Source organism: Monopterus albus, unplaced genomic scaffold (genome assembly GCF_001952655.1).
Source record: "Monopterus albus unplaced genomic scaffold, M_albus_1.0 scaffold126.1, whole genome shotgun sequence".
Taxonomy (NCBI): Eukaryota; Metazoa; Chordata; class Actinopteri; order Synbranchiformes; family Synbranchidae; genus Monopterus; species Monopterus albus.
In genome coordinates this window covers 1062535-1076969 of record NW_018128006.1, presented here as the reverse complement: position 1 = coordinate 1076969, position 14435 = coordinate 1062535, and the positions used below count along the sequence as shown (strand labels likewise).

Genomic DNA, 14435 nt, shown 5'->3' with positions numbered 1-14435 from the left:
CTGTAAATATAATACAATTAAGGGTGACTGAATTGCATTTAGTTGTTTCACTGTCAGAGTCCTGGCATGCTGCCTCACTGTCCCCATCATGAATGTGGTGGAGCCACTTTTAATGTTATGAGTAACACCTGTGCCTTTTCTGCTGTAACTGAGGATCTAGGTTGAATCAACATTCTTGACCTTATGTTTTTACTGTCAGCAGCAGGATGAAGTAAACCGTTTCCACATAACATGAAATCCCTACATTGCTTTAATTTGTTAGCGTCTGAGCCCAATCTGAAGGTGAAACACAAGCTGAAGAAACACCTGAACACCCGCAAGAGCCCACTCACCCGGAAAGAGAGTGCCCCGCCCACCGTCAAACACAGAGTCCCTGATGCACTGGGTCAGTAAACACACTCACAAAAATGAATGTGTTAATGCATTATTGTTGTTTAATATGTGATCATTTCAGTGAATTAAAGGCTTTAATCCTTTGTTACTATGATTAATAAAATGTTTCCCTCATGTGGTGCAATATGATTACAATCAAATATAATTTAAATATGATTAAGAAGCTTATTCTAAACTCATGTACTGCTGCTCCTCCCTCTCCAGACTCATCCCCCAGCAGCAGTAGCACTCCAGTCTCTGGCTGTAGTTCTCCTAATGACAGTCTGCCCAATGAAAACGGGCTACTGCCATCTGCTGGCGGCCTGTCACATGAGGTTAGACACACATCACACATCATGTTGTCTTTTCAGAATAAAAGTAAAGCTAACTACTTGACAAAAGAAGTTCAACACCAGATTAACCAAAGCACTTTAAATAAACCATGTTTTTACACTGAGAGTGTTTTTAAAAACTGATTTAAGAAAATGGTTATTCACGATGCTTAAATGAAGTTGGATAATTAGAGAGAAAATATGACAGACAAAAGATAAATGGAAATACTTCCTTTTTTGCCATCCAGACAGGTTCTTTTGTCCTTGATATGTAAAAAAAAACACGATAATTTTAGCAAGCAAGAACATGGTTTGATGGAAAACAACAAAATAGAGCTGTTTCACGTACATGAACTGTGCTGTGATGCCTGGTAATGACATGTTTAAAGCAACAACAAAATGTATGGGAGCACTGAATATTTGTTATCCATTGATACATAATGCATTTAATCACAGCCAAAAGCCAGAGCAGAATGGCATCTGTCACACCTGCTGTGGATGCTGGACTCATGAATACCTAGTGTGACAAGACAGGACACTGGCTTAGCTTAGGTTAGAAAGGTATATTGTTAAGCGCACAGCTCTGTTCAGATCTGAATATAGATGTATTATTTATGCATAGTAATGATGTTTGCCATTTCCAGGCCCAGAAACTGCTGCTCAGAGATGGTACCCTAGCTAACTTCACCATCCAGAGTCCCTCCACTCTGCCCACCATCACACTGGGGTTACCGGCCAACGCCAGGGTAAACACTGAAATGCACCAGATGTTTGTTGTAACAACTCATTAAGTTCCATCTTTTCCCTAAAACATGTTCAGTGATATTTTGACCAAACTAATACAGTGATCTGCTCCTTTGAAAACGCATGGTAAACAGTTTTGTTTGTATTATAAAGGCCGTCTATTTACAGATTTCTTATGTTGAAAGACAAGTTTTAAAGACTCGCAGCTGGATTAAAAGGCTTGTTTTAAGACTGAGTAAAAAGTTCACATAACATGAGAGAATGAAATATACCCACTGATATCCTGATTTAAACAGGAAATACATCAGATGCAGGAAGCATGGTCCCCTTAAAATGATTAACTATGACATTTTTACTTGTGAGTTTTGCAATACTGTATATTGAAACTTGAGGGACTTGAGAATTTTCTTGTCAGATCAGTTGGACAAAAAATTTTGTCTTCAGAACCCATTAACCTCTCTCATCACATCATGTACACTGTTAGCCTACTGTATTAAGCTATGATATCATGTCAGCTAGCACGTTATCTGTCTGTTTGCAGGCAGAAGGAGAGCTGTCCTCTCTGAAGGTCGGCCGGGTGCCAGTGGTTACAGCCGGAGGCTCGCAAGTCTTCATCCCCCTGAGCAGAGAGGACCAGGCTGGGCAGCTGAACCCTCACCTGCCTGTAATCATCCTAGAGCCCTCTGGACTGGTACACACACCACTGCTCACTGGTGAGACACGCAAGTACACACACTCAGTATATGTACAGTAGGCGCTCAAGCAAAAGCTGGGAAGTTCCACAATTTAGGCTGTTGAAACACTGATAATGAAATTTTACTTATAGAACTTGTAACTCATGCATCTCACACAAGAACTGTAATTACATTAAAAGCCGCTGAGTAGGCAGGTTTTGTTTTGTCTGAAATGTTAGAGCACCACCCAGTGGGCATATTTATAATAATCATTTTTGATCAATCGGCAAGTGAATTACTTCAGCATTATGTAGTATTGAGACTTCGTACTTTGGTCCATATCCACATGCATTTTTTCTCTTCCAGTTCAGTGTCTTTACTATTTTCTTAAAGCAGCAAATGCCAAGTCACTTGCGTTATAACATTGGAAATAAACACTCACTAGTCAGGACCACACCTACGTGGAACTTTGTGCTGGTGCTGCTTGGTGACTGTTAGAGCAGTTTGGGTGAAGGCTTCTGGTGAATCCACGCAGCACTCAGGTGTGGCGGACCCCCCATAAGAAGCAGGAAAAAGAGTAGGAGGGAAGATGAGAGCTACAAGTGGGTAGCACAGACAGAAGGACGGGATAGATGCCAAGGGCAGCAGGGTTTTACAGGAAATGAAAGCACACTGCAGGTGGGGAGTGGAAGTATTTATAAGAAGGTAGCAGGGGAAGGTGCACCTTAGGGGCATGGTCCTGCTCCTAAACCTCCAATGTTCACCTTCATATATTGTAAACTTAAAGAAGCTATAACATGAATGACATTTTCAGTCAGTTTACAAGGAAGCAGGGGCTGATTTTACTATGCAATAGTTAGTGTTTTTTTGTGTGCGTGTGTGCATGATAGTCCGTCTCAGCTCCCATAAACCGATTATTTTTTTGTTCCCTATTCTCTCTGTCACTCAGCAGTTCCAGGCCTCGACTCTGTCCCACTACAGTTTGTCTCCCAGTTAGACCACCTGTCTCCTGGAGGCACACAACCCCACAAGCCCCTGAGCAGAACACGCTCAGAACCTCTTCCCCAGAGCCCGAGGACCCTTCACACACACTTCCTCCAGCAACAACACAACACACAGCTACTGGAGAGGCTTAAACAGCAGACTCACCTGGGAAAGGTCTAAATAAACTCTGCATTTATAAAAACGTATTAATAAATATGATTCTACTGTATCTTGGTGTTTTGACCTCATTCATAAATTTACTAGGGCTACAGTTAGGGCAGCCATATTATCACTGCCTTAATTCCACATTTGCATCAGGTCAGATTTATATTTGCAGCCTGTGAATTTATTCACGTTAGTGGCAGCAAATGTTGTATTTGCTTTGGCTTGTATTGCTTTTTATTTATTTTTTTTAGAAGAACATCATTTACTTCAGGGGTTTTCAGACTGAGGCACACCTCTCTGAGAGCCTGGGAGAGTTTCCAGGAACGTGAAGGGAACAATTTGAGGCAAAAATCTGCTCCTTCTAAAAGTCATAACACTCAGACCTGATACATATGTGACTGTAAAGGCAGTTGTCCTCTGTCTCTAAAGGCAGAGGTTTGTGTCCCTACACAAAACTCTTCTCACTTGTCAAAACCACTTCAGCTTGGTTAAATCTTCTGGTAACTGAAACAGAAATTTATGAAAAAGGTCTAAGTCAGCATTTCAGGTGAAAAACATCAGTGCACAACACCAGCGTTACATCACCAGTGTGTTGCTTGTGAATTCTTCTGTTTTTATTTCTATGAGGCTTCATTATTTCTTGTGTATTTGTGCCAAATTAAATGCACATGTTCTGTATGTGCGCATACAGCTGATGTCTAAGTCCAGTGAGAAGCCCAGACTGCATCAGATACCCTCTGAGGATATGGACTCAGAGGATGGCGGCGGGACTTCGCCCCCAGAGCCGACCTATCAGAGCAGAGTGAGGGCAGAGTCACTGAGGGAGGTGGACCCTATAGTCTCCAAGAGCCACAAAGAGCAAATGAATCTGCAGCATGCACTCATACTCAACCAGGTATGAAAACATAGTATACTTTAACAGGAAACACAGAAAGCCTGAAGATAGATGGAGTAAAACCATACAACTGTTTCACTCAGCAGTCCTGTAGATGGCAGCCTAATATTTCCACTTGATGTTGCATGGTTTTGTGGTTTGGCAGCTACTCATTCCATCAAAGTGGCTATTTCAGCATTATAATGATGACAGGGTATGTGTACTGTAAGCTGAGCTATTACTGCTTTCAGTAAATTTGTCAGTCATTTATCAAACTAACCACATAGTCAGGAGTTGGGCTTTGGTAGAATGTATAACAAGACTTGACAACAAAAGTTGTCAGTTCAGTTTAGTGTTGAAGAAACAAAGTAGTCACTGATGTTTCCAAGGTGAGGTGCAGGAAACGGGATTGAATGGTTTTAATACCTCAACTATTAAGGAAGAGATCAGATTTAAAAGTTGCCTCCATATTCAGAGCAGTATAGTTGACAGTGACGGACCCAGATTGACCTGATGGTACAGCTCAGATCAGATGTGCCAAATAAAACAATCTCACATTTTAAGCTGGAGGACATTCTGTGACTGTCAGCTAACACATCACTTAGTGGGTTTTACAGGGATATACGGGTGCATATGCTTTGAGCACCAACACTGACCAGGACTTTGTGGTTTAGACTAAGGCCCCTGTGCGTTCCACAGCTTCTGTTCAACATGTTTGTCTTTAACACTTATGTTTATGGTTAACTTTGAGTCGTATCTGACTTCACACCCATCCCCGCTTTTTCTATAGTCATTGCTGTGGGAACAGCAAAAGCAGCTGCAGCAGCTGCATCGACAGATGGAGACCCTGGCCGTACCTGTGTTACGCAGCAGCGGCAGTGGCGGGGTTGGTAGTGGGTTGGGCGTCCATCGCCCCCTGTCACGTACGCAGTCATCCCCAGCCTCCACCTCTCTCACTCTGCCTGAGAAACCCCTGAGCTTGGCTACACAGGATACCAGCAGCAAACCACGCTTCACCACTGGTGAGTCAGACGTGCTTACATAGTAATATAATAGGTATGTGTACATTTCAAATACAGGGTGCTCTCTTATGGAATACAAGGAATACAGTAGTGTGGCATTTTTGGAAATATGCTTAATCACATTGTTGCCAAGATTCAGATGAGAAAACTGACATCAGTCAGGTCTTAAGGGTCCACTGGTTCCTCTCCAGGAAATTGCTGGTCTTGTCAAGGAATAATTTCAGCACATACCGTAACTCCCTCCTCTAACAACACATGGTTGTTCATTTCTTTTAGTGTCTGGATTAAGCAAATGAGACAGTGGGTTAACTAGTAAGGCAGGCAGTTCAAAAAATTGAGCTCAGTCCTTTGTGTGTGTCTGTGTGTATGTGTGAGAAGGCCTGGTGTATGATTCTCAAATGCTGAAGCATCAGTGTACATGTGGAGACAACAGCAGCCACCCAGAGCATGCTGGGAGGATACAGAGCATCTGGTCTCGACTACAGGAGAGAGGACTCAGAGGACAGTGTGAGGTACAGTGTGACACAAGTCTGCGTGCACACACAAACACACACATTTCTATAGTTGTAGGACACACATTGGCATAATGCATTTCCTAGCCCCTTACTCTAACATGTCTAACCCCAACCCTTAACCTAAACCTAATTCTAACCCTGCAAAATTCACCCTGTTGTCTTCGCAATGTCTCACAATGATAGTATCAAACTAAAATTTGTCCACACGAACACAAAAAGACACACATACAGATGATAGTAGTCTGGCATCAGCAGTGTTGTTGAGGAGATGCTAATTAACCTGGACACTGATATTGTCTTTCTGCTTCTTGTCTGTTCACATCTCATGTGAATGATGACATGGGGCAGAAATTTAACAAATGTTATTTAAATCACTTTCTAACCTACTGACAAAATTTAGACTTTGTCTCTCTGGAAATAAAAAGCATGAGTTTACAGGTACAGTACATGAGATCGTGTTGGAACAGAATCTGGCTGTCTATTTAAGATTATTATTCATTACATATTCTCCATATGGATATGATATATGTGTAATGTCATGGTCCTGACCTTCTACCATGTACTGTAGTTGCCTTCTTTTACAGTGACAAAGTGCAAGAGATTAAAAACGCTGTGTCTCTATAGAGCATTCGAGGTCGTAAAGCCACTCTGGAGGAGCTGCAGTCTGTCCACACAGAGCGCCACGTGCTGCTCTACGGCACCAACCCACTCAACAGACTCAAACTGGATAACCGCAAACTGGCTGGTATGCTACACATCAGACTGACAGATTTGAGAACTCTAAACATGTACTTTTATTTGAAGCCAAATTAAACATGACCAGGAGCATCAAAACAATGATGTCCAGTTCTTCTCTACAACAGAATTAAAGCTTTATCTTATTCTGCTATTCTGACAAAAAGTGTTTGTATTTTTGTCCTTGAACTGTTCATTTAATTAAGTTTATAAAAAATGAAAATCATGTAGTGTAGCGTAGTGTACCAACGGTTCTCACATACCATGAATTATCTAATTTGGGGGATTTTGAAAGGTCAACCTATGCCTTTAATTTTCATTCATCTTCAGAGTATATCCGTATTGTATTGAAAAAAAGTTAAATATATGTTAATGAATAAATAATTTCTATGCTTCTGTTTCCTCAGGAATCCTCTCTCAAAGAATGTTTGTGATGTTACCATGTGGGGGAGTAGGGGTAAGAGAAAAGATGCAGTACAAGCTAATGCAACTCCATTTTTGATCAGAATTCTCCAAAGCTTATGAATGCTGTACAGTTCATCACAGTCATAGCATTGATGAAAGTTGATACAGTTTCAAAGAAGAGCAACAAAGAAAATCACAAGAGACGGACATAAAAAGAGGATATTAAAGAGTAAAAGAGAGTTTGCTTGACCCATTGCTAACAACTGCCTGACAGTCCATGTCAGACCATGACAAGTCAGATTAACGAGAACAATATGTCCGTGACAAAGGATAAAAGAAACTCCTCATAATTCTTTGTCAAGGCCAGATAGACACTCATTCCAGTTTGTGAACAAACAGCAGAAAAAAAACAGAATGTAGAGGAACTAGGAAATATAGATCTGCCCTCGAAATGGAAGAGGAAAGCTGGCATTTTTATTCACATGACAGGTGTGGATTGGTTTCATTCTTCTCAGGATTAATTCAGCAACAAATATTCTTAACAGTTCCACACTTACACATAAGTGTAGATAGATGTATGTTTTTATCAGTTAATCATTCCGATCGGTAGGTTGATAATGACACCATCTGGAACGAGTCACACACCTCTACTGCGTCGCGCTTGGCGGCAGGCAATGTTGTGGAGCTGGCCTTCAGAGTGGCCAAAGGAGAGCTGAAGGTGAGAGACAGCACCCTGCTGTCATTTGACACTAGCGGCAAAACAGTGAGGATACATTTAGTTGCCTCAGCCTCATTTTTTTCATTTCTGTAGCAGTTTCTTGTTTGAGTCATCTTCCTTACATAACATAGTCTTCCCTAGAAATAACGGACAAATTCAAGTTTAGAGATGAATTATTCCAAATCACATTAAAGTCAAGACTCACTACAGACTTTTACATGACTGTATTGACCATTTGCCCCACACGAGGATATGAAAGCAATAATACACCAAGATGTGTCCCCATAAATAGTTTGGGACCTCGCGTTATTGTGAAGTAATTCTAGAGTTTGTATCCACTGCTACCAGGGTTTTGTTCTAATATGACGACTTCTAGGACCTAAAAGATGAGTGGATTTCAGAGAAGTGTTTTCCTGCCCATTTATGGCCTAAATATTCTTCCTGGTCCTGCTCACAATGATTAGAGTCTGGAATAAACATGACGTTGTTTGGGTTTATTCTAATTGGTCAGGTGTAAATATACAACTGGCAAGAGGTTTTTATTCCCCCCAAAAAAGTACAAGGCAGGCAGAGGATGAAAAAACAACAAACACCCCCCTAAGGCTTGATTTGTACTGAGCACTGCTGTACACGGCCAATACGCTCCAACTATAGTACAATCAGTGGTGGAAGAAATACTCAGATTGTTTACTTAAATAAAAGTAGCAATTCTACAGTGTAAAATACTTAAAATTAAAAGTCCTGCATTCAGAAGTATAAAAGTATACTTAAAGAACCAAAAATACTCATTATGCAGAATGGCACATTTCACATGAACGTTTATTATGTTTTGATGCATTACTGTGTATGTCACATCTAATGTTGCAGCTGGTAACAACATTATATGCTTATAATTTGAGTTAGTGCTGGGTACCGATAAAGTGTTACAATTATACTGTATTTTGTTTTATTAATATGAAAATGAACTAGAAACTAAAGTAATCAAATAAATATAATGCAGTAAAAAGTACAATATTTGTCTCTAAAATGTAGTGAAATCAAAGTATAAAGTAGCAGAAAATGAAAATAGTCAAAGTACAGATATCCTAAAATTGGGTTTAAATACACCAGTTCTGAGTAAATGTACTTTACACCACTGACTGCTACAGTACAACCAGTCCACTTCAGAAAAGCCATTAGGTTTTCGTGCTACATAGAGAATGTATACAGTATAAACAGATTTGAATGGCCTCCATTGTCTCTGCTTTGCCATAATGCATTTGAGGTTATGTATTAATGACTTTTAATGATTGTGATAGTAAATTGAAAGTTCAGACTAGTGGCTTTTAAAATAGTGAAGTTAAATATGAAGTAAATCTGAAATTCATCTGTGTCCCAGTATGTTGTAAAACATTCAGAGATTGTAGTTTCTCAGCAGTACATATACAGTAAAACTCTGATTAACAGCTCTTCTTCTTCTGCTTAGAATGGCTTTGCTGTGGTCAGGCCTCCCGGGCATCACGCAGACCCCTCCAGTCCTATGTAAGTGTACATGGTGTGTGTGTGTGTGTGTGCTCATCAACAATGAATTAAATCTGAACATAAGCTCACATTTCTGACTGACTGCCAACCCACAGCCACAGAGCCTTTCCAAGCATCTTATGAATATACATCACTCATGATACAGTGAAGAAAAATAACAAGTTATAGGACCTTCAGCATTCATTAAGTGATTACCATTTTCTGTACTGGTATCCACTGTGTCTGTCTCAACAGGGGGTTCTGTTACTTCAACTCTGTGGCCATAGCTGCCAAGCAGCTCCAACACAAGCTCAGTGTTAGCAAGATCCTAATAGTTGACTGGGTAAGATGGACTGTTAACTGTGGCCTCATACTGCTGTTGAACACCTACTGTGAAATTCCTCCAATATTCCTATTGTGTGTACTTAGAACAACAGTTCTTTGTGGTGAATGGATCTTCTGTGGTGTTGCTATGTATGATATGTCTTCCTTCATCCTGTTACTAGGATGTTCACCATGGTAACGGCACCCAGGAAGTGTTCTACAGCGACCCCAGTGTTCTCTACATCTCGCTTCACCGCTATGACAATGGGAATTTTTTCCCTGGCAGCGGGTCACCAACTGAGGTGGGTGACATCCTGCACGCTTTGTAGCCCTGTTCTGAGTAATTGTACCACAAGAATGAAGTCCGTTTTGAACAAAATGTTCGGTTTTAGGTTGGTTCTGGAGCAGGTGAGGGCTTCAATGTGAATGTAGCATGGACAGGAGGACTGGACCCACCCATGGGAGATGCTGAGTACCTCGCTGCATTCAGGTAGAAACTACTACTGCTCTGTTGAAACGTAACACAAGCTTATGAGAAAAAGTGGAGATACATATCAGTGACAAAAGAAAAACTGACAAAGTCTCAGTTGTTCTTTTACAAACCTCCAGAAGGCTTCATTGCTCCCTGTGCAACTATACTGCAGTGATAAACATCATCTCATAACAAAAATGTAAGGACAGGAATATGTTTTTGACACCAGGGAACATTGCTGGATTTGTTTGAGGTGTGTAGCACTGACTGCAGGTAACTATTGTTGTAGTGCTTCAAGCCACTCAGTTTTGACTCTGCCTGTGAAAACCCTCTGTTTGAAGGCCTGTGTACCACTTTGCCCTACCATTCAGTCCTAAAGAGAACTGGGACACCCCTACCACTACATATGAATGCACAAAACAGAGAACTAGGGGCAGTGGGACTGAGCCTAAATGCAGACACAATGGATACAATCATTTTCAGTTGTTGCTGTTTTAGCATGCTGACAAAGTAAGGCCAGTATTAAGGAGAGCAGATAGTTCATCTTTGTGTTTTAAGTGTGAAATGTGACAGGTTAAACAAAATCAAAAATAGCCTACATTTAGTCCACTGTCCCAAAGGTTTTGTCACTGTCTGTGTTCCAGTTTTTATTGATCAGAATAAGGATTTTCATCTGAGCTGGAATCAGACAGTTTCTCTCACTTCCTTTACACTGAGCCACAACAAACACATAGGCCGATCAGGGGCCCAGCTTCACTCTGTCGCTGACGCACTTCTTGCGTAATTAATAATCCTTGTCATTTGGAGAGCACGTGTGCGGTGCTCCTGGGTTCCCTCAGAACTTTACAATAAATGGTCTCTAGGTCTTGTGTTTGACACATTGCAGACTGCTACCTCCTGCTTGTGGGTTGGATAATAGTCACTGGTGGGTGTGTGGCATCAGTAAAGGATCAGCAGTGTGGGCTTTGGCTGTCTGGTGCAGCCAACCCCACGAAAACATGGGCAACCACATTGTTACTGGAAAAGGGGCACAGTGGCAATGTCGCCGACGTAAAGGAGAGGGGTGGGGGGCATACATACAAGCATGCATATGCACAAGTATGCACTCTCACGCATACACCCATCAGGTGGGTGGTCCATAAATCAGAGACTGCTGAAATAACAAAACAGGCAGATGGCTTTAGCAATTATCTGCCTCAGTGTGTTTAGTTGGTGTCATCACTGTGTACTTCTAATGAAACACAATCATATAAATTCACTGTGAGATTTTTTCAAACATATACTGTTCATTCGTGGAGCTGTAGATGTTAAAGCCAGAGACCCTAGGTGATAAAGGAGACCAAAATATGTTTTAGAAAGTATTTAATTAAATTGAGTTGAACCAGTCTCTACAGATCTAAAAAAGAATTGAGAGGGGTGTGCCTCAAGTTCAAAGGAAAGGAAAAACTGGTTCAGAGGATATTTTTTTTATTGCATAATGCAAATCATATGGCCTAGTTTTCAAATCTGGATTTAATAGACATTTTACTTCTCTGTTTTCAATCTGCCTGGAGACCCAGATGGTGAGAGCATAGTACATCAACACTTTTCAGATAACTGTCAACACAGTTACAGAAAATAAAATGAATTTTAAGATGGGATGTGATTTGGGACCACAGATTCCAGGCACAACTTGAACTGGATGCAGCAGACGGCACAGAAAAAGCATTTTTCCTTTCATGGAGTCATACTTGAAAAGGCCCTGGCCTCCCACCCACAACTTGTGCACCATGCACTCCATTGTAACTAAGACTATGTTCACACAATGGGCTGAAGTGACCCAAATCTGATATTTTTGGACCCTATGAGACCCAGATCAGACTTTATTCATGGCAGTTTGAACAGTTCTGATATGGGCCACTCCAGTATGTGGTTCTAAATCCTATACAAATCAGATTTTTAAAAATGCGACCTCAGTTTGAACAACATTGTGACTCGAATGCGACTTTTATGTCGCTCTCGAGCAACTTCCCCAATAATATGCGCTGGCGGGAAGCCGTAATGACACCATACGCGTTCCTTCTCTTCATTCTTTTCCTATTCATAACACTCGCTTACTCCCATTACACAATACCTTAAAAAATGAGTGTGTACAGACTCACACCCATGACCTCCATACTGCTGACTTTTATGCTTACATCTATGAACTGCATGCTGCTTGTGCTGGTTTGTTGTTCTCCTGCGGTCACATCAGGGCCATGATTGGTTCAGATTGGAGGCTGATCTTGGCCACAGATACACATCAGATATAGAAAAAAAAAATCTGAATTGAGCACTAAAACTTGCAGTGTGAACATAGTGTAAGAAAGTGTGAAAACATTGAATGATCTGTGGAAAAAACAGTGTACAAGCCATTTAGTGGAATAGATCTTATGGGTTAAAGTTTGAGTGCTTCAACTTCAGTGTGGGAGCTCTAATGCATTTTCATCTTGTCCTATACACTGACCCACCTTCTTTACCATCTCCGCGATCTCCACAATCCCACAGACACATTTGTCCTTTCATTGATCTTTAATAAGCATCCCCTCCTCTCCTCCGCCCTCACGCTTTACTGCCATATTCCCAGTAGTTTGTCTTGACTCCTTCTGGGTGGAGTGCAGCAGCTCTGATGAGTCTACAGGGCAGGTGGAATTGGGTTTTGTGGTTAGGTGTGTGGTGTAGGTTAGGTGTAGGATGTATTTGTGCTTTATTTGTTGTGTGTGTTTTATCTATGTGTATTCTAATTTTTGTCTGTGAGCCCCTGTTGTCCATATGCATACAGTGATGACAGTAGTATGTGTTTGGATATGTTCATGTGTGTGCATGAAGGGGTGGGATGACGGTCTCCTAAGTCCCCAGGCAGAATAATAAAGGTAAATGGATCCCAGATGGCCTGCTTTTCCTCTTTTCCCTGTGTTGTCAGTGATGTGAGAGGAGTGACAAGCTTCTAATGGGAAACAGACTCGCACACTCTGGCTTTGAAGTCAGCCGACATCATCAAGCCCCAGAGTCGAGCTTCTCTTTGACTTGGGGCAGCACCACTCTCTTCCTAACAATAGTAATAAGGAACTCCTCAATCGTTTAATGTCTGCAAGAAACACAGAGCTGCTAAAAGAGCCGGCAAAACAATGTAATTTAGTCACACAGACTTGCCTTGGTCAAAACTTTGCAGCCTCTCCAGCAAAGAAACAATGGTCCTTTGTCAGCTTGCTTCCACTTCCACTAATGGCTATTTTAGATTTGATCATTAATACATGTCATCTCCGGGAGACCGCCCATTGTGGAAATACCCAGTAAGCATTGAAAAAAGCTACCACTGAATAGTGCAGGCAGTTTTCATGAGTGTATTGATGACATGAATCCAAGTTAAAGTGATTTGTTGAGCTTTGAATAAGCTGAGATAGGCCAGATTCAACACAAATGTGTTTTGCCATACCAGTGGCTTAAATGTGCTGTTGGATGTCTCAGTGATAATGTTGTTACAGCCAGTGTGTCCTCCACAGTATTTTCACTGCTGACTGCAGAGTTTATGCACTTTTATAACATTTACATAGTCAGCCGTCCCTGGTAGGCTAGTGGTTAAGGCGCAGTGCTCTCGCCGCTGCGCCCCGGGTTCTAGTCAGGGTTGTGTCAGGAAGGGCATCCGGCATAAAACACGTGTCAACATGCGAGTCGTCAGTGTGACAATTCGCTGTGGCGATCCCTAAAACGGGAAAAGCCAAAAGTGACTTTCTTTCTTTCTTATAACATTTACATAGTTGGAGAGAACTACAGATAATTTATGTGTTAAACCTCTGGAAAGTTAATGAATAGAATTACTTCCACAATGCTGATTGTTTTAAAATCCCAGAGTGCAGATTTCAAAAGTTGTCACTGAAACTTGTGTAGGAGCTCTTCTTCCTGTTGTGTTATTCTACTCTCTTTCTACAGTATGTAAAAAGCTCAGTTTTCTCTCCTTCTATTATTGGAGTTGTGCTGTACACAACCCCAAATTAAAGAAAAGGTTTGGACAATATGTAAAATCAAAATTAAAACTGAAAATAGTGATGTGTAAATCATCTGTGTCCTGTATTACAATGAAAACAATACAGCAGCACATTATTTGAGGTGATGCTTCAATTTTATTTTTTGTTCAAAATAAACACTCACTTCAATCCTGATGCTGCAAACACATTCCAAAAATGCTGGGACAGTAAAGTGTTTACCACGGTGTGATGTTGCTGTTCCTTTTCACAACACTTAAAAGACGTTTAAGGACTGAGGATACAGACATGTCTTCTCTTCCCAGTCTCTTGAAGTTACAGTGGCCTGTGTGTTTGTGTCCCTACAGGTCTGTGGTGATGCCCATCGCCCAGGAGTTCTCCCCGGATGTTGTGCTGGTGTCGGCTGGGTTTGATGCTGCCGAGGGCAACCCTGCTCCTCTGGGAGGATACAAAGTCACAGCTAAATGTAAGCACAGTTCTCTACCACAGACTGCATAGTCTGCCTTTTAGCCTTTACCAAGGTCTTTTTTTTAGCAAGGAATGTCAATAAGAACTATATTTTATGGACCTGTGGATATTCAGAGATACTAATATTATT

At 41.2% G+C, this 14435-nt stretch overlaps 1 protein-coding gene across 3 annotated transcripts in view; it reads left to right on the top strand.

The window, feature by feature from the left end:
• The window catches only part of hdac7a (histone deacetylase 7a), a 58684-nt gene that overhangs the window by 39165 nt on the left and 5084 nt on the right, over nt 1–14435 (top strand). For 2 of the 3 annotated variants that reach the window (XM_020612603.1, XM_020612601.1), the window contains exons 7-22: nt 263–385; nt 598–707; nt 1349–1450; nt 1990–2161; nt 3072–3280; nt 3963–4166; nt 4936–5167; nt 5546–5679; nt 6307–6427; nt 6825–6874; nt 7433–7540; nt 9006–9061; nt 9296–9383; nt 9547–9666; nt 9757–9854; nt 14185–14303. In XM_020612603.1, the coding sequence (XP_020468259.1) occupies nt 263–385; nt 598–707; nt 1349–1450; nt 1990–2161; nt 3072–3280; nt 3963–4166; nt 4936–5167; nt 5546–5679; nt 6307–6427; nt 6825–6874; nt 7433–7540; nt 9006–9061; nt 9296–9383; nt 9547–9666; nt 9757–9854; nt 14185–14303 (2046 nt within the window). The remainder of the gene's footprint in view (nt 1–262; nt 386–597; nt 708–1348; nt 1451–1989; nt 2162–3071; nt 3281–3962; nt 4167–4935; nt 5168–5545; nt 5680–6306; nt 6428–6824; nt 6875–7432; nt 7541–9005; nt 9062–9295; nt 9384–9546; nt 9667–9756; nt 9855–14184; nt 14304–14435) is intronic. The other variant, XM_020612604.1, reaches the window with a different exon arrangement.